Source organism: Cavia porcellus, unplaced genomic scaffold (genome assembly GCF_034190915.1).
Source record: "Cavia porcellus strain 051 isolate PalLab524CR breed Dunkin Hartley unplaced genomic scaffold, mCavPor4.1 scaffold_20, whole genome shotgun sequence".
NCBI classification, from domain to species: domain Eukaryota; kingdom Metazoa; phylum Chordata; class Mammalia; order Rodentia; family Caviidae; genus Cavia; species Cavia porcellus.
Window position 1 is genome coordinate 24,455,641 of NW_026947503.1, and position 24,292 is coordinate 24,479,932.

Genomic DNA, 24,292 nt, shown 5'->3' on the forward strand with positions numbered 1-24,292 from the left:
CATAAATGGGCATGGCTGCAGCTACCTCACCCCTTGGTAGGCCTCGTATTGGCCCTTGGAAAATTCACCAAGCCATGTGATCAAGAGACCCCCTCTGTACTCATCTACGCTAGCAATTGGAGACTCACCGCATTGCGAACCAACACAAAGTTATTCAGCAGCAGCAGGTTCGTCCACCACGCTTGCCGGCAGTTATCCCAGTGGAATTTGGGTACTTCCCAGACAGGTCCCCACGGAACAAGAGAGAACACCCCAACCAAGAAGCACACAGAATACAGGTGAAGGGGCTGCAACCTGTTAGGAGACAGCCAGGAGAAAGGGAATGACTGTCCACAGGATTTTATTCGGTCTCCTCTGTAGGCACATGGTAGACTGCGTGGGTGGCAGCCACCTCCCTACCTCAAGCACCCACGCATTCAGGGGTCTAGAATGATTTGCTGAGCGCCTGTCACGTGTCGTTGTGGGTCTGCTGATGCAAAAGGACTGTGATTTATTAAGCAACTCATCTAGTTAGCCGCTGTAATGGAAGCTTTGTAAATACTCTGTCAGGCATCTCTTATCTCCAATTTACATCTATGACCTCGGAGATCAGAACTCAGAGAAGTTAGGGCAAGTTGCCCACGGTCACTCAACCATAGAGCAACACCAAGATCGGACACCAGTTTGTGGCTCACTCGATAGAAACCTCTTTCCTCTCTCTGCCTTTCCCTTTCCTCTCTTTCTCCTTCCCTCTTTCCCTCCCTCCCTTCAGGGCCAGGTGGGGTGTGACAGTGGGAAACTGGCAGGACTTGGAATGTCTCCACTGACAGGTGTGGCCCTTCCCCAGCAGGGTGATGGAACAGCACTGTCTCTGGTCTGCACCTGTGGTTCACACCTGTGGGCCACCCTGTCCTCCCTGCAGTGACATCATCCTACACAGGGCACGTCCACTGGGCATTCAAGGAGCTGGAATGGAACTGCCTATCGGTGTCAGAGAGATGGAGAGCAGGAGGGTGCGGTGGTTAACTGGTGTCAACTTGCACAAGAAGTGCCCCGCTGACTGGTTTAGCACAGGCTGGATGAAGGACTTCCTGAAGAGGGAAAACCCACCCTGCGTGTGGGTGGCAACAGCCAACAGGCTCATAGCCCGGATGGGATCAAAAGGGAAAGAGGAAAGGCTGCTGCTCCTTCCGGGGGGGCTCCAGGCTTCGCCGTCACCTTCAGACGTCTGTCTCCAGGCTCCAGCTCACACTCTGGCTTCCTACTAACAAACTCACACAGGGCTCTGCCGTGAGCCACTTATGACTGAATCCTTCAGATCCCCAGCAAGCAGACAGCCCTTTTGCACTTTTTCACACCTGACTCTGCAAGCCGCCACGGTAAGCCTACCTCATAAATCCTATCACCTTTCCAAGTCAGGCATGGTGGCACATGTCTGTAATCCTAGTACTCAGAAGGCTGAGGCAGGAGAATCTCTGTGAGTTTGAGGCCAGCATGGGCTACAAAGTGAGCCCAAGGCCAGTCAGCCTGAACTGAATAGTGAAATCATGTCTCAAAGAGACAAAAAAAAAAAAAAAGCATCGTTCCAGATTAGCTCACATGTCTGTTTGCTTAAGTGGAGTTTCTTCTCCTGAGATACTTTGAGAATCCAATGAGATAAAAGACAACCTTTGAAACATCTGCAGCACGATAGAAATGAAAGTGCAGATTCACAGACTGCAGGGAAAGAGAATAAGAAGCCATCAAGAAGAAGCCCTCCCTGCAAATCAGAGCCACGCACAGCCTGCCAGCAGGACAGCCTGACCCCAGCCCCTCCCAGTGTGTGGGCTGGCCAACAAGAAGCGCCAACCCCGACCTCCACCCCGTTAAGCATCCAGCTGATCTGAAAACACAGGCTGAGATGATAGATATTGAGGAGAAATGCAATTCGATGCTTGTGGTGTTTGGTGTTTCACTGACTTTGCAGGTCTAGGGCCAGTGGTCTGATCATCTAGTGAGAGGATAACTAAACACAGTGGCATCTATGGGGGATCTTCTTCTGAAGGTGATAGCCATTGTTAACTCCCTATTATCTTTTTTTGAAGCCCTGTACAATTTTTATTGTTTTGTTAAGTTGGATTTTATTCTATTTTGTTTTGTTTGCTTGTGTTATATCCAATGGCATGGACAGCTATTTTTCAAAGATAGCAAGATATATTATGGTAGCAATTTTGGATTTACTATTGTGTTGTTTTGAAGTCCTTTACTGCATTCATTGTTTTGTTTTTATTGGTTCTATTCTGTTCTGTTTTGCTTGATTTTTACTATGTCTGAAGGTATCTACACCTATTTTGAAGACAACAAGGGGCATTATGATAACCATTGTTGATTTCCTATTGTTTTGAAGTCCTGTATCTGTTACACTGGTTTGTTTTAACTTTATTGTTTTATTTTGCTTAGTTTTATTCTCTTTAAAATGAAAAAGAAACGGAAGTACACTATATTTTTTTTCCAGACTTCTAGGAGAATTAAAGTCAAAGAAAGTTTTTACAGTGGGATCTTGGGACTAGGAATATAGAAGTGTGTGTAGCTCAGTGATAGATCTCATGTCTAAAATGTGTGAGACCCTGGGTTTGATCACAGCCCTGGGGAAAACACACACACACACACACACACACACACACACACACACACACAGAGTAGGATGCTAGCCAGAGTCATGCAGTTATGAGAAACAGGCATCCTCATATTTGGTGGGTGGGATGGTAAATTGGAAAACATCCATCAAAATGTTAAGTGCACCAAACCACCATCTCCACTTATAGGGATTTACCTCATTAACACATCTATCCAAGTGTGCAATGTGTGTACGCACAGTCTTCTTGTCTAAGAGAGTAAAACACTTGGAAACTCCTCCAGGCACCCTCATGGGGACAGGCTGAATATATAATGGCTCACCCACCATACAACACCGTACAAGCCACATTTTTTTTTATCTTTTTATCGGTACCGGGGATCAAACTCATGACCACCTGCTTGCAAGGCAGGTGCTTATGCCGCTGAGCTAAATCCCCAGCCCCTGTACAAGCCACCTTTAACATCAGTCCTTGCAGGTGGTCCTTGCAGGCAGACGGAGAATATGCCAACACCTTATCACTAAGTGAAAAAAGCACACACAAAATATTGTAGAATATAATGCAACCCTATTCGTGGGGGCATGTGCTTATAATCACATGTAAAGTTTCTGTACGAATTCACAGGAAACTGTTAACAAAAGTGTCCTACAAAAGGTGACACTGGAAGAAGATACTTTATTTCAGTTTTAAATTTCTACTATACTTACACATCTTTATCACAAGCTATAAGAAAGACGAATTCTCCATGTGGCTCCTTGTTGGAGTAATCATGCAGTTTTATGGCTCTGTCTCTGTTTCCCATTAAATAACCTCTACTCTGAATCACTCCTAGATACTGGGCTTTTTATTTTCTGGTAATGTGCAAGAGCTCCCGACTAGTCTCCTCCCTTCTTCCCCTCTCCCTCACCGCCTTCCTACCGCCCTGTGGCCAGAGTGACTCTGGCAAAGTGTAAGTCTGACCACAGTGAGTCCTTCCAAAGGCTTCTGTCTCAGAATGGCACTGAGAGCTCTGCCAGCAGCCCAGAGGCCCGTGCAACCGGCCCTCGCCGCCTCTGCCTTTGCTCCCTCCCGCCCTCCACACTGCTCACTGCGCTCTAGGCTCTTTGAGGGTCTCCAAACCCACAAACCACAGCCTCCTCAAGACTTCACTCCCCCTGTGTGGACTGTTTTTCCCCCCACAGCATTTCCTTTGCTCAGGACATTCTTTTTCTTCTCTCAACAGGAGAAGCAGTGAGCTCATCCTGTTGCACAAATGAGATCAGCCAAAGGGCCAGGCTGTGCTGCCGTGTCCCCACACTGCTCAGGGCCAGTGAGTTGGGACCGTGTGTGCACTGCTGTCACCCACCCTTCCAGTTTTCCAGAGAGGTTTGGCCCAGGTCACACCGATTCCCTTCCTACCTCTCGCTCTGATTCTTTCCAGAGATCTCTGTCTCCACAGTGCCACCATCATCCACCATGTTGCTTTAGCTGGGGATTTTCATGCCTTTGACTTCCCCTCTGCCAATCCCCAGTGTGACCCTGCTGTCCTGCCCAGGATTGTGGCCATTTCCCCATGTGCCTCGTCTTGCCCACAGCCTTCCAGAGCCGGCTTCCACCTGGCGGTTCCTGCCCTGCCACTGCCTCCCTGTGCTGATGCCTGACTGCCCAGCCTGTGGGTGCTTCACCCGCCCCTAGGTACCCCCTGCACGAGTCCCTGTGCTCCTGAGAACCTCAGCAGGGGACAGCTGCCTAACCCTCGTGTTGCATGCAAATGATAAGGGAGAAGGGACCGAACTATCCTTCCCAGGAGAAGGGCTGGGCTTGATAGCGCTTACAAGAGAAGATCATGGTGGAAAGAAGTCAATAAAGGTCTATTTCTTACTGCACTCTCATCCTCATCCTGCCTGAAGGAAAAAGTAAAGGGAAATGACAGTAACAGTAAAACAAAAGCTTATATTGATGAAGGACTTCATTTCCATCAGACACTTCTGTAAATTCTTTACCTATGTTATCACAATCAGTTCTCATGAGGATGATGAAGTAAATGCCATTATTTCCCCATTTTAGAGATGAGAAAACTCAAGGACAGAAATTCTGAAACACTGAAAGTCACACAGCTGGTACAGAATTGACCCAGAATACAGGCCTGGACTGAAATTCCCTCTGCTTCACCCCCCACACACACACACACACAGCTTCCCCTGCACACAGGCATTTCTGCCTCCCCCTCGGCACAACGACCATCATCCTGAGGTTCGCACAGCTCCTTTGCTGGTCACAGTTTCTCTTCTCTATTCACGCTCTGATTTACGGGTCTGATGTCTACTAATTTGCAGCCATATTAATTTCCCTATAGAGTGCGTTGGTTCAGTATTTTTACTGAAATCTGTTTCCTATCTGCTAAAGATAGTTTTTGCCAGTGGAACATACCAACTTTCATGCCATTTGTCAGACTGGAATTGGAACCATAATCAAACAGCAAAATCCAAATGTTTTTGAGGAAAAATCCATTTTTCTCAGCATATTTGTCTTAAGAAATTCAAAAAGTAGGTTAAACATGGAAAAAATAAATTATTGCACAGCAACAATGAATCAAGATATTATACAAATAAACCTACCTTATGAGACGATTGAAAAAGTATCTGAATATGACCTGAAGGGTTATTCTTTTGTCTGAATTCTGATGCATCTTTAGAAATGACCTTGCACTTAACCAACCACTAAGAAAGAAAAAAGAATTAGTAATAAGAATTAGTGAACTATAGTTCACTACCTAATCGATTAGGTTGTCTCAATCAGGACAGACTGAGTGATGCTATAGTAATAAAACATCTCTAAATCTTATAGCAACAAGCTGTCCTCCCTCCCTGTCCCACCCCCCATCCCTCTCTTTCTCATTTCTTACTCATGTAACATACTCATGGCCAGTTGCTTGGTATCTTCTTCCCTATGGGATCTTCATTGATGGAGCAACCTTATCCAAAAGGCCATCAGTGACCACAGCAAAGGACAAGAACATTCTGGAGAGTCTCAACCCAACAATTCAGTACTGCAGCCTGACAGTGACATCCTCACAGCTCTTAGAATAAGGGTTTAAAGAATTTTGCACAATTGCAATTTGAGGTACTTGCCGGTCAGAACTAGTAACACAGCCAGGAAAATGAGATTTTGTTGAGTTCCTAGAGGGTGGTAGGCAGACATCTCTGGCCAACAATGCAGGAAAATAAGACTTGGAGATTATTCAATGGGCTTCCCAAGATTATAGTCAGATTTCTTAACCAGCACACTCTGATGATGGCACATGCATGACCCAGAATGCTCAGTGCAGCCTTTGCACTGTAACTTGGAGGTAAGCCTATCTGTGAGTTACCCAACTTTTCGACATTTATCCCAGTCAGCTTTGTGGGTGTTTCTCCAAGGAGTGAACGTGTTTCCCACTGCAACACAGGGCCGCGTGTGTTGGGCCTGACTTGACAGGATTCTGGAGGTTTGGAGAATGTCTCTATTGTCTGCCTGTTAAATTTTCTTTTGAAAAGCAGCAAGCTGAAGTCATTGAAATAGGAACAAAATTTATAGATATCTAAAAGAGACTGCCGAGAGGTGAAATAGAGCAGCCAGTTCTGTTTCCGGCCTCTCTTTGTTTCAGGAAAGGATGAATCAGGGCTGGCCTGTTTTTTCTGCATGACTGGTACCTCTTCTCCCTACCGCCTGGTTGCTAAGCAAAACCTGAGTCCCACTCTGTGTGGGAGTGTACACTGCCCAGCCAGCTCGTTAGAAGAAGGCCTGAGAAAGCCGTGGGAAACAGGTAATGAGCAAGATAGCTGGTTACAAGGGCCGACAGCCCACTGTCCTGAAGAGACAGCCATGCAGTGGAGAGGTATGAAGCCAGCCTCAGAGAGAGGGGAGATTTCCAAAACAGTCACCACCAATTTTGTCTTTTTTTTTGCCTTTTTGAGACTCGAGCTCACTTTGTAGCCCTGGCTGGTCTCAAACTTGCAACAATCCTCCTGTCTCAGCCTCCTGCACACTGGGATTACAGGCATGCACCACCATGTCCAACATCACCAGTTCTTCTTAAAGATCTACAGAAGTCTTTGGTCTCATCAGGCATGATGGTACATGCCTGTAATCCCAGCTACTCAGGAGGCTGAGGCAGAAAGATTACAAGTTCAAAGCTAACCTCGACAACTTAGCAAGACTGTGTCTGAAAATAAATAAAAAGAGCTAGAGATGAACCTCATTGGTAGAGCATTTACCTACCATGCATGAGGCAAAAGTTCAATCCTCAGTACTGTAAGGAAAGAAGTCTTTGATCCCACCTTGTAAGATGAGTGACATCCTGATTAAGAAATGGTTTCCTTGTAAAACAAACTATAGGTCGAATATCCTTTCTCTGAAATTCTTGTTTTTAGATTTTGGGCTATATATACATCCATAGTGAGATATCTGGTTAGTTTAAACACAAAATTCACATTATCTCGTCCACATAGGCTAAGGGTAATTGTATACAGTACTTTTGATGTTCCTGCATTTTGTCTGTGACCTATCACATGAGACTGGGAGTGGAGTTTTTGTTTGTGGTGTCATATTGGTGCGCAAGTTTTTGGATTTTGGATGAGGGATGCCCAACCTGTCTTCTTAAATTCCGGTTTTAACCTTAATAGCTGTGTACGTAGACTTGACAAACTCTTTCATCTCTGACCATTGAATTTCTCATCTGCAAAAGTAGAATGACATTGTTCCACTGTTCAAAAGAAATTTTTAGATAAAAGAATATGGGTACCTTCTAAAGTAATAAAATAAAAACTAAAGGAAAAAGAGTCACAGAGAGCAGTATGAGAAGTGGAAACCAAAAGAGAGAAAGAAGAAAGCAGTGTCTTTCTCTTTTTGTTTTTTATCAGTACCGGGGATCAAACTCACAACCACACACTTGCAAGGCAGGCACTTATGCCACTGAGTTAAATCCCCAGCTCCAAAAGCAGTGTCTTTCTCTACCTCTAAACTGACATCAGCATCTGCCTGCTACCCCTGTCTATACCATCTTCAGCTCCTCCCACCTGAGTTCACATGATGCTTCTCAGACCTTAGTGGGCATCAAGATTATCTAGGGGGCTTGAGACAGCCCAGATTTCTGGTCCCGCCTGCAGAGTCTGACTCAGTGGGAAGCAGGTATCTGGGAATGTGCATTGCTAATGCACTTCCCTGTGGGTACAGAAGTGAGCACCACTGATGAAAGGCACAGCACTCCCTGGCCCACCCAGTCCTGGTGAGAGCGATGTAGTCTCCAAGCATTTGCAGTATTCCTGGATGTTTGGTATTTTAGCAACCTTCACCTGTGTTTTACGTATCTCGGTGCTGTCCAGTGGCTCCTCTGCCACTGGATCTCAGACTCCCAGTATAACGCAAGGATGAGCAGTGGCTTTTCCTTCCCTTCATCTTTCCCTATTCCTGGCAGCTTTCCTAATCTCCAGGCTGAGTTTGGGGTTTGGTTCCAGTCATTCTGATTTGTCCTTTCTAGCCTCCTTCCCAGGACTTGGAAGTCTTCCAAGCAGATCCATCCCAGCATATGACATCTTTTTTTAACCTGGTTTCGCCAGGGCCCTTCACAGGAAACAGGGTTCTGATCTCTTTTGTCTCATGGGCAGAGCTCCCCACCCTCCAAGGACCCTGTATCTGCTCCAATACCAGCCCAGAGAGATCCAGCTGTGTCCTCTTGGAAACCTGTCCCCATTAGGTATCACTGCTGGGACTGCTGCACAGTGCACTGACCCTTGCCTATCTGGACTGCTCTCTTTTATCACTTTGGCCACCTCCTAGCAGGAGCTGCTGCCCTTACGGGCAGGGCCCAGCTCATTCTATACTCCTCTTGTTCAATATTGTAAGAAACTATCACACCAGAATCCTGAGATAAAGCATGAAGAAATCATCCATTCTGACAACAGTGTATTGAGCGGTGCTTTTTGGATTACTCTATGGAACACTGCGTTAGGTCACTGCACTGCACTGCAGTACACAGAACAGAAACATTCTTTACATTCTGGTAGAGATGGTAGATGAAAGGACAATCAATCAAACAAAAGTGGCATCTACAGCATGGTAGATTAAAAAAAGTAAATAAATCAAGAAAAAAATGAGACAAAGAATGCTAGGGGGGTTCATTTTGCAGTGGTGGGGGCAGAAATGCCTGGCTGTGAAGGTGACATTTGAGAAAAACCTGAAGAGGGTGTGAGGCAGAGGGGTGTTAGGGAAGTAGGGACTGCAGAAGGTAGGTGGGATTAGGGACCCCTTTCTATTGCTTGGCCCAGTTTGGGAGCTAGTTCTGTCCTAACTTGCTGGTTCAGACACTTTGGAATTTCATGGCCTTGTATCCACTTTTTTACATACTCAACTCCCAGAACTAGCACAACAGAAGAGAACACAGTAACCTTATTACCTGATCAGGAAAAAGGTATCAACCCCAAGATAGAATGGGCCACTCCGAGAATAAAGGTACAGTGGGTTTTTAGGCACCCTGGTTTTCCATTCAAGCACATTATCTGTAACAAACATGAAAATATTTTTAATTTGATTAATAGACGAAAATCATGTGATCTCTTTTTGCAGAAGGGAGGGCTTTGCATTGAGAGGGCTTTAGGAATCACAGTCATTCACTTAATAGAGAATTTATGTTGAGAATAAATATTCTTTATTCTCTGTGGTGACAGAGGCTGCTAACTGCCACCCCAACCTCAAGCTCCTTCTGTTGTCATGGTGGATGCAGCCCCCATGGATAGGTGCATATCCCCTAGAAGGCTGCTTCAAGCTGCCCTACACTGGCCCTCCTCTTGTTCTGCTCACTCATGGTCCTTTGGTGAAAGAGTGCCATGGTCATAGATGGGGAGGGTCAAGAGTGTGCAACAGGAAGAAAAGTTGATTTACTACTTGCCTGTTTTGCAGATAGGAAAAAACATTACTTCCAAGCTTCACTAGTCAGGACAAGAGGGAACACAAGTCTCTGGCTAGTGAGTGTACAATGCTCAGGAATCACTCTGCGCCAACTTTATGTCTAGGAGGAGCCTAGATTCTAAAATATAAGGAAGCTGTTCCCAGGAAAGTTGTCAGCCTCCTATCCCAAGCCCAAGATGGTCTGCACGCTGAGGGGTCTCTCCTTCCCAGTGGTGCCCAGAGTGAAGGGATGCCAGTCCCCGCACCCAAAGAGAACCATGCTGTCATCTGGCTGGTGTGTCCTGAGATGATCCAGAGAAGGCTCAAGACCCGGATGCCGTTCAGTGCAGGGCAGGTGTCTCCTGGCATCTTTGCAGTCCAGATGGCCGACACATTCCTCTGCCAAGAAAAACACTGCAGAACGTGATCCATGGCTCCTAGAAAACCTGGGCAAGAGCAGAGGCGTTACATCCACTTCGAAGGCCAGCGAGCCACCTACCACCCCAAAACAAGAGTGGAAATGCCTACAGAGAGAACCTGACACCTAAATCTCCCCCTCCAAACCTGACTGATTGACTCAGATATTCATGGTCTTCACTTGACCAGCTCGAGGGCTGTTGTACTTAATCTCCTTCTACTTTGAACCTTAACTTTCCATAACAGACGAGCTGAGCTTGGTGCCCCACAATGCCTTGTGCAGAATGTGCTGCCCAAGCTCAGCTCCCCAGATGCCAACCTTGACCACTACTTAGAGCTGCTTTCTGAAAGGCTTTGGGAAGGAGAATAAAGACTTAAGTCAGAAGTCACATGTTATGGCTTGTGTCTAGATGTCCTCCCAAAGCCTCATGCATTCATAAGTGGGGTTTTTAAAAGTGGTTTGATCTAACAAGTATACTGCTAGAATTAAGAGTGTGTGATTAATAAATCAGTCCACTGGTTTGGCACTGCCCTAATCCAGTAGCCTGGATGGAGCACAAAAGAGTTGGAAAGAAGCTGCTAAGGTCCTTGCTTGCCCTTGCCTGCCTGCTTGTTGTAGACTATTTCTCCTCTGCAATGTCACCCTGCCTTGGAGCCAGCTGACTATGAACTGAAACCTCTACAAACTGTAAGCCAAATCAACCTTTCCTCCTTTAACTTTGAGTGTCTGGTATTTTGCCTCAACAAAGAGACAATGCTGATCCATAGAGCTAGCATTTCACTGAAAATAGCATCCAGGGTTCTCCCAAGGACTCTCCCACTTTACAAATATCTCCAACATTGGCCAGGGCACATGCACAAAAACAGGAGGGGAAGTCAATGTGTAAAGTATTCAGGAGGCTGAAGCAGTTTGAGGCCAGCCTGCACTATACAATGAATTCAAGACTAGCCTGAACTACACAGCAAGAGCTTATCTAAAAAAAAAAAAAAAAAACAGGAAAAAATTCACCTGGTAACTAAAGTACAGGCTTTAGAATTACTTCGTGCTCTGAATCTGCCTTTCATTAGCTCTGTGACCTTTGGCAAGTGAATTAAATTCTCTGTTCCAGAGTGTCTGCATCCACAAAATAGGAATCACTTTTTTTTTCTTCATTTTTATCGGTACCAGGGATCGAACTCACGACTGCCTGCTTCCAAGGCAGGCACTTATGCCGCTGAGCTAAATCCCCAGCCCCAGGAATCACTTTTATAATCACAAGACTATCATGAAGGAGAGATGAGCAAGGCATGTATATCATTCTGAAAAGACACAACCCAGAGTTAGCAGTCACAGGGCCTTACCTTCCATTAGTGCCATTTCAACCCTTACTATTTTAAGAATGTTTAATCCTTCCTCCTTGTTTGGTCTACTTTATTTTATTTAAATTTAACTTGATCTGTCCCAAGAGCCAATAGAGTGGCTGGAATTTTTGAACAGAAGCCTCTGAAGCTCAAGGAGACTTTGAGAGGCTTGTATATTCTCCTGAACAGAGTTCAAGAGCTAAAAGCTTTAAACACTATAGACATCCATGTGTCCTTGCAGAATTAAAATGTATTCACATATGAGAGCCGATTGAAAGCCAAATTCTGGAAATCCAAATCAATTTCTTAAATGGAAGGATTTAATCACCTAGCGCTTTAGGTTCTGGCAGTGATTCTGAACTTTCCATTTAGGTCACTCCCTGTGAAGGCGCCTCTGTCCTGAGCTCTAGTATTTGCCCTTTCACTTAGAAAAAGCACCAGGACTTTGCACTTTGAAAAGCCGCAGGAATGAATGCCACACAGACAGCAGTCCTGCACTTCATGTCACCTGAATTTTCCATTTCCTGAGAAGTTCCATGCACTCATGGAAATACATACGACTGTACCTCGGCCAGATTCAGCCAAGCTCCTTGACCTCCCTGAGCTCAGTTCTATCACTTTTAGGATGGACATAAGTTTTGGCAGGGTTGTTGTGAAGAATGGCATTAAATGTCCAGCTCAAGCCCAGCATCGGCAATTCTACCAGTGGATAAATATAAGCAATAACGGTTTATAAATTGTCTGAAAATAACTGATCTATAGAAAAGATGGTCTTTCTGAGTCCCATCTGGATCATGTGTAAATGGAAAGTATTGTAAACTGTAAGGGAGGACTACAGAAAGTGCTGACTGAAATAGCATATTAGCATCACAGAAAACTTGTAGGAAATGCTCATTCCAGGCTGCAGCACACTTTTAGGTCAGAATCTTCGGGGCTGGGCCCAGAGATCTGTGCCGTTTAATGCCTACCCAGGATTCTGATACATGCCAAAGCTTGGGATCTGCTGGGTGTGAAAGTTCTTTTTTAAAAAACCTGGTAGCCATCACAGTGAGCCCACTTTAAGCCATGGCCCATGAAGTAAAAAGCCTGGCTTCCAGCAGCTGAAATGCATAGCTATTAATTTCACGGAAACATCCTCATAGCTTGCTTGCTCCCTCATGTCTGACTCATCAAACAGCAAAAGAAAGGCACATGTAACAGGAAACCATTCAAAGTAAATGTAATGGTTATTTGGAGGATAAAGAACCAGGAATCCCAAATTCCCAATTCGGCTCTAAACTGCCGCAAGACACGGTGGTCTTAGGTTGATTTGACTTGCTGCTGACTGTAAAGTGGAGAGGAAATTGCTGAACCTCGGCAAGTGAGTTTCTAACAACTTGCTTTAGAACAGAACACAGAGGACTCCCCACTGCACCCCCAATTCTGAGGCCACAGTTAGACGTAACTAATGGAAAAGCAAATGTGCCTCAGTGATCTGACCATAGGACTTCAGTCTGGGTGAGAGACCTGAGTGTCTGCGGAGCATGAGTGACACCCTGCCCGGTGTGAGCTCCAAGCCCTGTGATCTGGTCTCCAATTAAGCCTAGCACTGAAGAAAGCAGTGGGAACAGCTCCCTGTCAGCCTGACAGTTAGCAGCCCCTGAGTCCTGCTGACCCTGCTGCCTATGCAAGGAGCTCTGTAGCCCATGCAAGAAGTCTTAGCAGATGAAAGGCCCACTTTCCTGCCTAAACCGAAGAGAATGAGAAAAGAGGGATGAACCCAGGAGGATGTGAGTCCACATTGTCTCATTTGATGCCTTCCACAAACCCCTTTTGGTGCCTCTGTTGTATACTTGTGTAAATCGGGGCCCACAAAGTATAAGGTCAAACAATTTGATCAAAGTCAGTCCAGCAATGAGGCAGGTCGGACTAGAGATTGTTAGGCATGTGTCCCACAGTGTCACCACAGACCTGTCTACAGGGCAGCCAGGGCAGAGCAAGGTCACTGAAGACAAGGCCACCGTAGGTGTCCTCTACCTCTGCTAATTTTACCAAAAATTCAAAGAGGAACTAAAAAACTATTTGTCTTGCCTTTGTGTTAGTCCTGTCCCTGAACCCACCTTATTTCATTTTCATATTCTTTCGGTTCACTCACTGAAAAATTTGTCTTTGGTTTTCAATCTCCTTCATTGGAATGAGGAAGGACAATAGTGTAGCCCTAAAGGGGATGCGCCAGTAATTATTCCACATGTTCTAAAGGTATTTGCACGGCCAGGCAATTCTCATGTAAGGCATATGTGTTTATGTGTGTGTGTCCTATTTATGTGTGTACATGTGTATGTATATATACACCTACGTATATGTGCAAGTGTACATATTTATATATACACTCTTCACTGCCGTGTAGACAATGCGAACAAAGACAATGCTTTTGATGTTTTCTGAAACCCAACACAGTGGAACCCATTGAATCTAGGCTCTCACTACATAGTTATCTCTTTCTGGCTCAGCTATATTCATTAATTTGTGTTGCACACCCTCAAACCCCCACTAGTTTATATGCAAAGCATTTACCTTAGCGGTGTTAAAAGCTTCTCTGAGGTTTCAGTATCTATGACACTGAAAATAGATGTTGCACTCATGGAATCGTTCACGAGGGAATTACTACAGTGAGCCCCTGAGCTCTGATCTGACCTCGTTTTTGATAGCAAAAACACACACTGGAGAATTGTGCCCAAGAAATAAAGGAGCACTTTTGGTGGCCTTGCCTTGCCTGACCACTCCGACAGTCAACAAAGGCTGAATTGTAAGGAGCAGAGATCCAACCTCCCCACTGACATTTAGAAGCTGCTCCACGCTCACTAGAACCCAGCACTGTTGGAATTATTTTCCAGCCACACGTTCATCTAAGGCACCTCTCTTGGGTGGTCCTGCTGCAATGAAACGCTTACTTTTTCCTCTGCTCGCAGATCCGGCCAGGGAGAGAGAAGCCTGGCAAGCTGGCCCACACGCCCTGCTTCTGGGCCCATCGCTCTCCAGCTGTCTCAGAGGCAGGCTCCCGTAACTGATGCAGGGGGCACTGCCTGCTGCAGGCGAGGTCCTGAGGGCCCGGGCAGCCATGCAGACTGTTCCAGCAAGGGGGAGAGCAAGACCCAGCAAGGTGATGAACCTGTGTGAGAAGACACATAGCCACGCTTTCCTCACATTGCCACCAAAATAAAATGTAGAGAAAGCAGGTCCACACAAAGCAAAACTGGTGACTTTACTAGGTAGGAGTGGGGGGCTCTGGGCATTGAACCCAGGACCTTCGCACTAGCTAGCTACATCAGCCCTTTTTATTTTATTTTACTTTTTATCTTGAGACAGATTTTTGTTAAGTTGCTCAAGCTGGGTTTGAACTTGTGATTCTTCTGTCTCAGCAACCCTGCCTGGCTACCACTGACTACTTATATGGTAAATATTTAGCGATTTTAATAGAGCAAAATGACATTTTAAGAACAAAAACAATTGTAAAATTCACACAGGAAAATATGAGTGAATTTCAAGTAACTCCTTAATGCCAAGGGCGCAGTAATGACTGAAAATTAATATAGTTTTTAAAAATTAATTAGGAAAAAAAGGGCCTGTGATGTAGCTCAGTGGCAAAACGCCTACCTGGCAAGTGCAAGGTCCTGAGTTCAATCCCTAGTACTCCCAAAAAAACATCAGTGAGGACCCAGTTAACATACTTGGGAAAGTGGGTGAAAAATGTAAAAGTTAATTCACAGCAGAAAAACACAAGTGACAGATAAACCTAGAGAAAAACTCTCCTTGCCAGCTTTTCTAAAAACGTAATTTAAACCAACATATTCACCTAGCAACTTAGTGCCAGTTTTATAACAGCGGCCTTGATACTGATGAGAAGATGACTTAGCCCATGTGACTTTTCCTGCAGTAGGAATGAATTGTTCAGGAAAACATCAAATGATTCCACTGTTACGAGCCGGCAATTCTAGTCTAGCAAACGTGTCCTAAGGAGTGGTCCAAAATGCGAACAAAAAGCAAAGGGCAAGATTGTAAAGTGGGAGAGGCATTTGTCTCCTGCAAAGGAATTTATCTTTGATGCTGTCACATGGCGGCGAGGCCGAGGCGTGTATCTCAGTGGTGCTGACACCGCGTGCTTGGGTGTGGTCAGCTCCCCATGGGACACTTCCAGGTTTTTTTAAGGTCCAGAGTGACCTCCCTGTGTCTTAGTGGCCTCAAGCTCCTGCACACAGTGCCATAGGCCAAGTGACTTGTGAACAATAAAACTTGATTTATTTTTTTTTTTTTTGTCTTTTTCCTTTTTATCAGTACCAGGGATCAAACTCAAGACTGCCTGCTTGCAAGGCAGGTGCTTATGCCGCTGAGCTAAATCCCCAGCCCCTAAAACTTGATTTTTAAATGTTTCAGAGGTCGGAAGGTCCAGGATCAAAGCCCCAGAAGACACAGGGGCTGGTAAGGGCTGGCTTCCTGATTCCTGGCACCCCCTCACTGATGTCACATCGTGGAGTGGGCTGAGGAGGTCTCTGGGAAATCTTTTATACAAGCACTGATTCCATTCTTGAGGGATCTTATCACCCCGAAGGACACCACCTCCCAGTTCGGAATAAGAGGGGCCTAAGTGTCAATGCAGGCATTTGAGGATCCTCAGATTTTCAGACCATAATGCACAGCAAGAAGCATCAGCGGCCTGGTATTGTTTGGCAAATAAAACAAAATGGCCAAGTGTGGTTGCCAAGGAGAAGACGATAAAGAAGAAACAGCCGAGATCCTAGCTGAGCGCCTCAGATGGTCATACTCACAGACACACGGCAGTGACAGTGTCCAGAGGGAACGTTCCAGCAGCGCATCTGGCCACACTCCCACCAGCCAAGGAGGAAGAATTCGGCACAAAGAAGGAGAGGGAGGGGGCTGAGAATGAAGCATTTCTAAATCTTAAAATATCTACCAAGAGAAAAAGAAGCTGTGTTAATATTTTAGTTTCTAATAATGCTTGACACTTTCCCAAATGTTTTCCTTTTATTTCAAATACAACTTTGACATCAAAAAGATAAGCTGGCCTTTAACGTACAGTCAGCCCAGGCTGGGGATTCTGCTCAGCAGCATAGCACCTGCCTGCAAGTGTGAGTTTGTGAGTCTGATTCCTGGTACAAAAATTTATATATATAATCTCTATGACTCAATTTCCCTCCACCGTGATAAAGTTTGGAGAATAATAGTACCTATCTCATGGGATTGGTGTGGAATTAAGTGATGAAATCATTGTAAAGCATATAGAACAAAGCCTGGCATATAGTAAGAGCTTAATAAACATTGGTATTGTTGCCTCATCGGCTACTCCATAATGGTGAGCCTTAGATCCAAGAGGCTGCGGTCAGTTTCTATGGTCAGCTGCTGTGGGACCTGAGCAAGTCATTCACCTCTCTAGGTCTCACTTCTTCTTCCATGTAGCAAGGAGGGGTGGGCTGGGCACAGTAAAATAATGCCTCTTTCACGGCCAACACTCACTCTCCCCTGTGTCTGTGGTTTGAGGGTTTCCAAATTGTCCAAATAGGCTGCTAAAAGATTAATACTGTGCAATTAATTTTGATTCTTAATTGTAACATATCAAGGGTAGAAACAAGGGAGAGAAAGCATCTGTGTGTCACCAGCCATAGCCAAAAGCACAGTGCTTGACTTAGTTTCCCACCAGGTCCCCCCAGGGATCTGATGGCAGAATTTATTACTCAGTTCCGTTGGCTTTCACATGATGCCCCTGGAGCTCCGTCTTGTTTATATGTGAGTCTCCCAAATCAACTCCTTCCTGAAGTGAAGTGTACTGAGCCACACCACATGTCTGTTCTCCTGAGAATTTCTATTTCTAGTTTTAAAGGAATCAACTCCGAAAGTTTTTTCCTCGCTCCCTTTCCTTCCCCTCTCCTCCCCTTTCCTATTCTTTCCTTCTCTTCTCTTGAACCAAGCACTCCCCAACTTCCAGGCAACGTGCATCAGGCCTCTGGAGCCAGCTGCCAGGTAGGACTGGGTGGCTCCCTCCTGGGTCTGCAGGGCTGGGCCCAGCTCCACCACCTGGTGAACTCAGCTGTGTAGATCCTGCTCTGCAGGGCTACAGCAGCCTGCACCTTTGCTGTCATCTTTTAACTGAACAGCAGGCATTGGAGGCCACGGGGAAATCCAACACCAACATGAAAAAACTTTGTAGCACAAAAGGAGTTTTTGAAAAATTTATCTCTGGGTCTTACGTGCAACAAAAAGAAGAGACAACAAACAGGGAATAAAATGAAAACATATATGTCTGGGACCCCAGATTAAATTCCCTTCACCTTTCTTCATTTTTAAAAGTATCTTTTGGCTACATCTGACTCCTCCCTGCCTATACAGCCCAGACTTACTGGCACCTTGAAAATGCACCCTGGCTGTCTTCCCAGACAGTCTCGGAGTCTAAATCCAGGAGCTGCACTCACAGGCACTGCGGCTAAAGGTAAAGTGAGTCACAGTGGCTAACACAGAGCCCTGTGTCTCTCTGCTGCACAGCGAGCTGCTTGTGGAGGAAACTGAGGGACAAGGAGACCCAGGACCCGATCACCAAGGTGGATAAATCTGAAGCTGACAACTTCTTCCTACTGATACCCTATTGTTGTAAAGATGCTTAGACTGATTTCCCACAGCACGACGTCAGCGTTGTCCAGCTCTGCAACCACAGCCACCTTGCAGGCAGCAGTGACTTAGAAACCTGCACACTGCTGTGACCCTCCATAAGAAGGATGCTGACAGTTTTAAGAGAACCGTGTGTGCATATATGCTTCTGCATGTGTCTGTATGAATACACAGATGTAAGTATGTATCTGCGCATGTGTGCACAAGTATGTAACTGGGTGTATGCATCTGTATATGTCTATGTGTGTGTATGTTTCTATTTATAAACATATTCCTGCCTGTGTATATATGCAGGTCCTTTACCTCCTCAGTTCTGGGGCAAAAGTGCAAGGAAGGTTTCAGTGAGACTCACCCACCAGCTTCTGGCCATCTTTTCCCTTTTCAGCTGTTCCTGCATCTTCAGGGGCATTAAAGGCCTGAGTGTGAACAATCTCAGTCCTACCTCCCACCTCATCTCCAGCCGTCACTCCTTAGTGTATGTACCTGGGCAGGAAGCCTTAAGGTCCTCCAAACTCAGACCATGGGCTAGAAGAGAAGGAGCGGGCTCTGAATAGCTATGTCCCCTTGGTGCTGCAAACATCAATCCATGGAGACAACCTCGCCAAGAAGCCCTTTCCTAAAGGAAGCAACCCAGACTGGACTCTCCCAGCCTTGGTCCAGGTATGGCCCTGTGGTGCCACTCCCCCATTCCTCTGAAACATGCACCAAGCCTCATTTTGACTGTGTGACCCCACAGAGCCTAAGGGTTGGGGTGGAGGGAAAGATAATGGGTAGTGTCAACCAACCCAGAGTCTCCAAAGCTACTTACTAGGAGCTGTACAGAGATTCAGCAAATCACTGTTGTCCACAGAGGCCACCCTGGGGCTGGCTACCTGACCCAGATTCTCAGAATGAGGCTGCCATAATGGTATGGATTGTCTACGCCTGCCCAGCCTTGTCCAATAGCTGAGTCAGTCAGTCTCTGCAGGGCTCCAGAGACGGATGCTCCCAGCAACACTGCAGACACGCACCACACCCAGCTCTAAATTCTTCCACTGTCGTCAACAAAACCAATCTGAAGCTCACATCTGTTCAATCAGCCTTATATGTCTGCACTGCACCAAGTTCCAGGTCTACACAGGGAAATAAGAAGCCTTTATTAGAAATCTTTATTTGATCTGTTTCCCACCAACTTCTTATCCTACTCAGTCCACATTCCCCTCAAACAAGGCCAGCTCAAGCCTCTCAGTAAGCCACAACTTCTCTCCAAACCCCTCAGATTATACCAGGGGTGATCAAGCAATATAGTGTCAGATCTGTAATACATTTTTTAAAATTCAAACACTCACTGTTGCTGGCGATATAGCTCAGCAGCACAGCACCTGCCTGGCGAGTTGAGGTCCTAAGTTTCATTCCTAATTTTAAAAAGAGAAAGGAACACCCACTGTATATTTTGTTCACTTCTCTCTAGTGCTCAACCTGAGATCAAACATTTATTTTCTGATCATTTCTTCTAGTAACTCAGGCTCACATACTTTCTCTACTACCTTATAGGTTTCCCAAAATTAGTAATGCCCAATTGTTTTGGGTCTCCTAGCATCAACATCATGTCTCATACAAAGCCCTGATATAAAAATGCACAGTAAATACTGTCTGAATTAAACTAAAAATAGGTGATGTTCTGTGAACTGTTTTGTGTTCCTTTTGAATCATTACCAAGAAAAGCACTTCTTTGGGTAATTCAAGGAGTTGCTATTAAACAACTCTAGTTTTTCAGGCAATAACAGGGAATCCATAATACAGAGAGCCTTGAGGAAAACCACCCTTTGCAATCCACCACCATTGTCCCACTAACAGGCTGGTAATTCTGATTATAATAGGTGAAGAGAGGTGAAGTCAGCCCAATAGAGAGCAGGCAAGAGGACAGAGTAATGATCATTATAAAGGACTGTTAAACATGGACCCTGAGCAGCTCAGAATTCAATGCTTTTGGTTACTGCAAAATGGAATGATCATACAATGTACCACAAACTGGTTGTGGGCGCCCTGGGAAATAAATAAAACAAGTGATGCTAAAATGCATGGATCTAAATTTTTAAGGAAATAGCCTCAATTTGGATTTCACAACTGTCTTATCAAAGGTTGATCTAAACTTTCCCCAACCTGGAGTTACATGTTTTTATTTTGGGAGATTCCCATAAAGTCTGCTGTGAGTCCCCTCTGTAATATCTGTAACAATCCCTGTATACCACTTTGCTTTAGTCTCTGGCCACAAGCGGTTTGTTCCACTTTTCCATGGTCTTTCCCGCTCCAACACTGCAATCATCTTCTTTTGACCTATTATGAGTGCTTCAGCTCTGGCTGGCTCTGAGCAACATCTGTGCCAAAAGCAGCCACCTGGCATTGCTGATCTGGTCATCCTCACATCTGTAGAGGAAATACTGGCAACTCTGTCAAAAAGCTTTAAGAAATAGCTGGCAAATCCCTTCCAGATGGGCCCTTTTCCCCTGGGCAAAGAGGCTCTGTTTTCACCACTGCCTATATGCGGAAGCTAAAGAAATGTGTTGGCCTCAAAGACTGAATTCCACCAATACAGCCCGTGTCAGCTCCCTCCCCCTTTCCAGTTCCTTTGTCCCAGTGCAACTTTCTCAAAATATCTCCTGACTGATAGCAATTATTTCTAATGTGGCATTTTATTTTAATGGCAACTCTAGTTAGTAGGGTTAGCAACAACCAGAAAAATGAGGGTGATTGATAAATCCTTCAAATGAGAAACACTACTAGTGAGACTCAGGGGCCACTTACTCACTTGAAATGTTAATTTGATCATCATTATAAATTTATCTTTGCTTCAAGGATATTTCTGACTTATCCAGCAAAAACTGGAATTTGAATTTGATTCATAGCAAATGATTCTTTCTTTCAGATGGAACCGAAGGCCTCACACATGCTAGGCAAGCACTCTATTACCAGCGTACACCCCCAGTTCTTGTTTGGATTTTCTGTTTTAACAGCACAGGAAATACTAGGCTAGATAGATAATACACCCAAAGCCATAGGGACCATCACATAGTCAAGACAATTTAAGGTTACGGTAAACTGGCTACAATATCAACACCTTAAAGGAGACTCATGCAAGACATTGGCGGCAGAAAGTTTCAGGCTTTAACGTTCTTGCATGGAAATTTTTGAAAGACTTAGAGGAAATCAAATCCATTTCCATGTGGACTAAAACATACTCCTGCATAACAAAGGTCAGAAGTGATTATAGAGTTAGAGCCAGCTGAGCTTCAGAGCCCACCCGTACTTCACAGAAGAGGCTGAGCTTGGGGAGATTAAGTGATTTACCCAAGCTCACACAGCTGGGAAGTGACAACAGGGCCTGAGCACAGCCCTCTTAGCACTAATCCACTACAACACATCAGCCTCGTACAGTCCTAGTTCACAATGGCCTCTGGATCCAGCCTGTGCCAAACACATGGACCAGAGAGCAGAGAACATGCACAATATGGAAACTAGACACCACCCACCTCCTGTCTCCAGGCTAACCAGGCAGCTGTAAGACTGTTTAACCTCACGTCTTCATTACATGCTCAGCTCCTATCTCCTCGTTAGGTCCTTCACTTCCCTTCCTCCTGCCTACTCAATTGCTATGCCATCACTTTGGTTCCCAAGAGCCCCAGATCTCCATTATTGCTCAGGTTAGTGGACTGATGAGGATGAAAGTTTGGTTCAGTCCTGAAAGAACCACCATCGTTGGCTGTAAGAAGTTGGGTTTCTGCTGAGGAAACGGTTTTACTGTGTATTCCTTTGTACCTACCCTGCTGAGACATCATAGTCACATCCTCTTCAGAACAAGAATCAGGGATACAGACGCCCACACTGTAATCGGCTCCATCCTGGGAAACACAATGCCACAATGCTTTTTAATTTCAGTGTTCATAGCACATAGGCATAATCGTTTCTAAGTAAGGCTGTTGCCGGGCTACTGATATGTTAAGCAGATTGAGAGAAAAATGGTGTTGAAGAAGAAAACGTTTCTAACTTCCCAAGACGTGGCTTCTCCTTTACTGAGTGGATTTCAAGAATATTAGATGCACCCATATTTATATTAAAATATGCTCCCAGGTTTAATGTAGCTGATTGTTTAAGAACCAGCTGCTGGTTTTGCATAATCTGTTCCACCAAACTCTGCTCCAGAAGAGAGGTCATTAACGCTAACACCACTATGATTTTTAACTAATTTAACTAATTGCCATTTCTGGGTAGCAGGTTGCAATGTATCAAGTAAACATTTTATTAATAAATCAAGCCAAAAATTAGAACATCTGTCTCTATAAACGTAATTTCAAATTGTAAATATTATTTCTGGGGTATTTATTATAAACTCATAACTTTTATGACTGTATAGACCTGACCTTTTGCTCTGATATCAAAGCCATTAATCTGCTTTAAAAATGATGTTTATACACACTGATTAAATCCTCAAGCAATCATCATCCCAACCTTCAGTAAAACAAGGGAGGCGGAATGTTAATCTCCCCGAGTCGATAGTTAACCATTGTAAGCATTTTTAGCATTAATATCTGAAATCCTGCATTTCTTGTTTCAGACAACTGTTTTTAGCCAACTAGTATGGTAGATTCCTTTTATTACTGTGTGACATGCATAAAATCTATCCTATATTTAATAATAGACTATGCTATGCTATGCTGTGCTTTTTCCCTCCCAGACAATGAAACGATTAATGTGCTTTGAAGACAGTGAGCCCTGCAACATGGGTCAACTGATTTAGTAATGGATTTATAAAGTCATGGTTCATCTGCTAGAATAACCCCAAATTTGTGTTTAGAGCCTGTTTCTGGGAAAGGGGATAGGAAGTCCATCCTCCCTGTGATACTGCAAAAATTGATGTGAAGTCAGGAGCTTATGCTCAGAAACTGTGTTCAAAGCTCCTTCCCTTGATCAGCATGGTACCAGGCAATGATGAGGATTCCCAATGGCAAGGCATTTGGTGGGGAGCATGGTAAGAACCCACAATACCCCAAGAACAAGAATCCCTACTGGATCCCAGCAGTGGCTGTACCTGGAGGGAGCTGCCAACCAACCCAGTGAACATGCACAGGATCTTGCTAATGAAGCTGCTGGCCAGAACTCAAGGTTAGAGTCCTCATGAAGATCATCCAGAGGTCTTGCCCCATAATGTGTGGTTTGTGAACAAGTCCTTCATATAATATCTTGCACTCAGAACAGGCTAAGCCAGTTTCTACCAACTATTAAACTATTTTAGCTTTAGCTTTGTGCAAAACATTGTGATAGCTTTTTGTCTTCCTAAGAAAAGCAATTGGTATTGTATTGTGTCCCAGATCATGACATTCATTTGTCTTCCAAAACCAAGCACACAGGTTACACAGGTCCCTCGTGCTCACCTGGAGTATATGCAGCTTGCAATACTGCCCTTGGAAGCTTCTAGTGGGGCTGTGGGCAGAGAGGCACTCACTGTAAGACCCGAGCCTGTCCAGATTGCCATTAAGAACGTTGCTCCCAAGCTTTCCCAAGGAGTCATACACTGGAAAAAAAAAGCTTGCAAAATTACCTTCAAATGAATTCACCAGAACTGAGATCTACCTTCCAAACCTATAAACTTAGACAATTGAAAAAAGAAGAGAGACAGATTTATTCAGATGCCACTTTTTGGTAGCCTCACTCATCAGCAGGGGAGAGCAATGAGGTATACACTGTGCTATGATTTGTCAGCAGATGTTGAAAAAGATGAAGAGTTGATTTTCTTTTTTAAAATAAATGCTTTCTAGGGACTGAGAAGATGTGACTGAGCTTTGGTTGTTTTTCTTTTACCTCATACACCCCATAAGTTACCTGGTTTTGTGGGACCTTACTTTGCAGAAAGTTTGTTTGTTTGTTTGTTTGTTTTAACTTTAGGAGCAGAAAGAGTGAGCAAGTGGCGCAATTAGTGATACCTCCATCCTGCAAAGACTCTCTTTGTTTGTGCTTATTTATGTCCCTTTTTTTGTTTTAAAATTTATTTTCTCTTCTATATCTTCATCTCATCCTGTCCCTTCATCAGACTGCCCCCATGTTTTAGGTTTGATATATAACCTCTTGTTTGTAGATTTTCTTGTTTTGTGTATGTGTATAGGTCACTGGTATGAATACTTTTTCTCCCTATCTCCCGTTTCTATGTACATCACTGAGGGCTACATTCTTACTATTTCACAATGTTACTGTCCACATCTGGTCCCAGGATTCTAATTGCTATACAATAATCCTTTACTAACTTTGATCTATCCCCAAATGATAGACACATATTGTAGATGGCCTCGATCTACACAAATAAGTGATGACCAATTCCTTATACATGTCTTTGCACAAAACAACATGAGGAT

General features: G+C 44.6%; 1 protein-coding gene across 1 annotated transcript in view; it reads right to left on the minus strand.

The window, feature by feature from the left end:
- The window catches only part of LOC100729383 (O-acyltransferase like protein-like), a 58,950-nt gene that overhangs the window by 16,949 nt on the left and 17,709 nt on the right, over window positions 1–24,292 (minus strand). Inside the window, exons 2-9 of the mRNA XM_063231543.1 lie at window positions 23,318–23,457; window positions 21,709–21,787; window positions 16,058–16,199; window positions 14,186–14,403; window positions 9,764–9,943; window positions 9,007–9,109; window positions 5,192–5,293; window positions 129–294 (exon numbers count right to left, since the gene is read on the minus strand). Of these exons, the coding sequence (XP_063087613.1) occupies window positions 129–294; window positions 5,192–5,293; window positions 9,007–9,109; window positions 9,764–9,943; window positions 14,186–14,403; window positions 16,058–16,199; window positions 21,709–21,787; window positions 23,318–23,457 (1,130 nt within the window). The remainder of the gene's footprint in view (window positions 1–128; window positions 295–5,191; window positions 5,294–9,006; window positions 9,110–9,763; window positions 9,944–14,185; window positions 14,404–16,057; window positions 16,200–21,708; window positions 21,788–23,317; window positions 23,458–24,292) is intronic.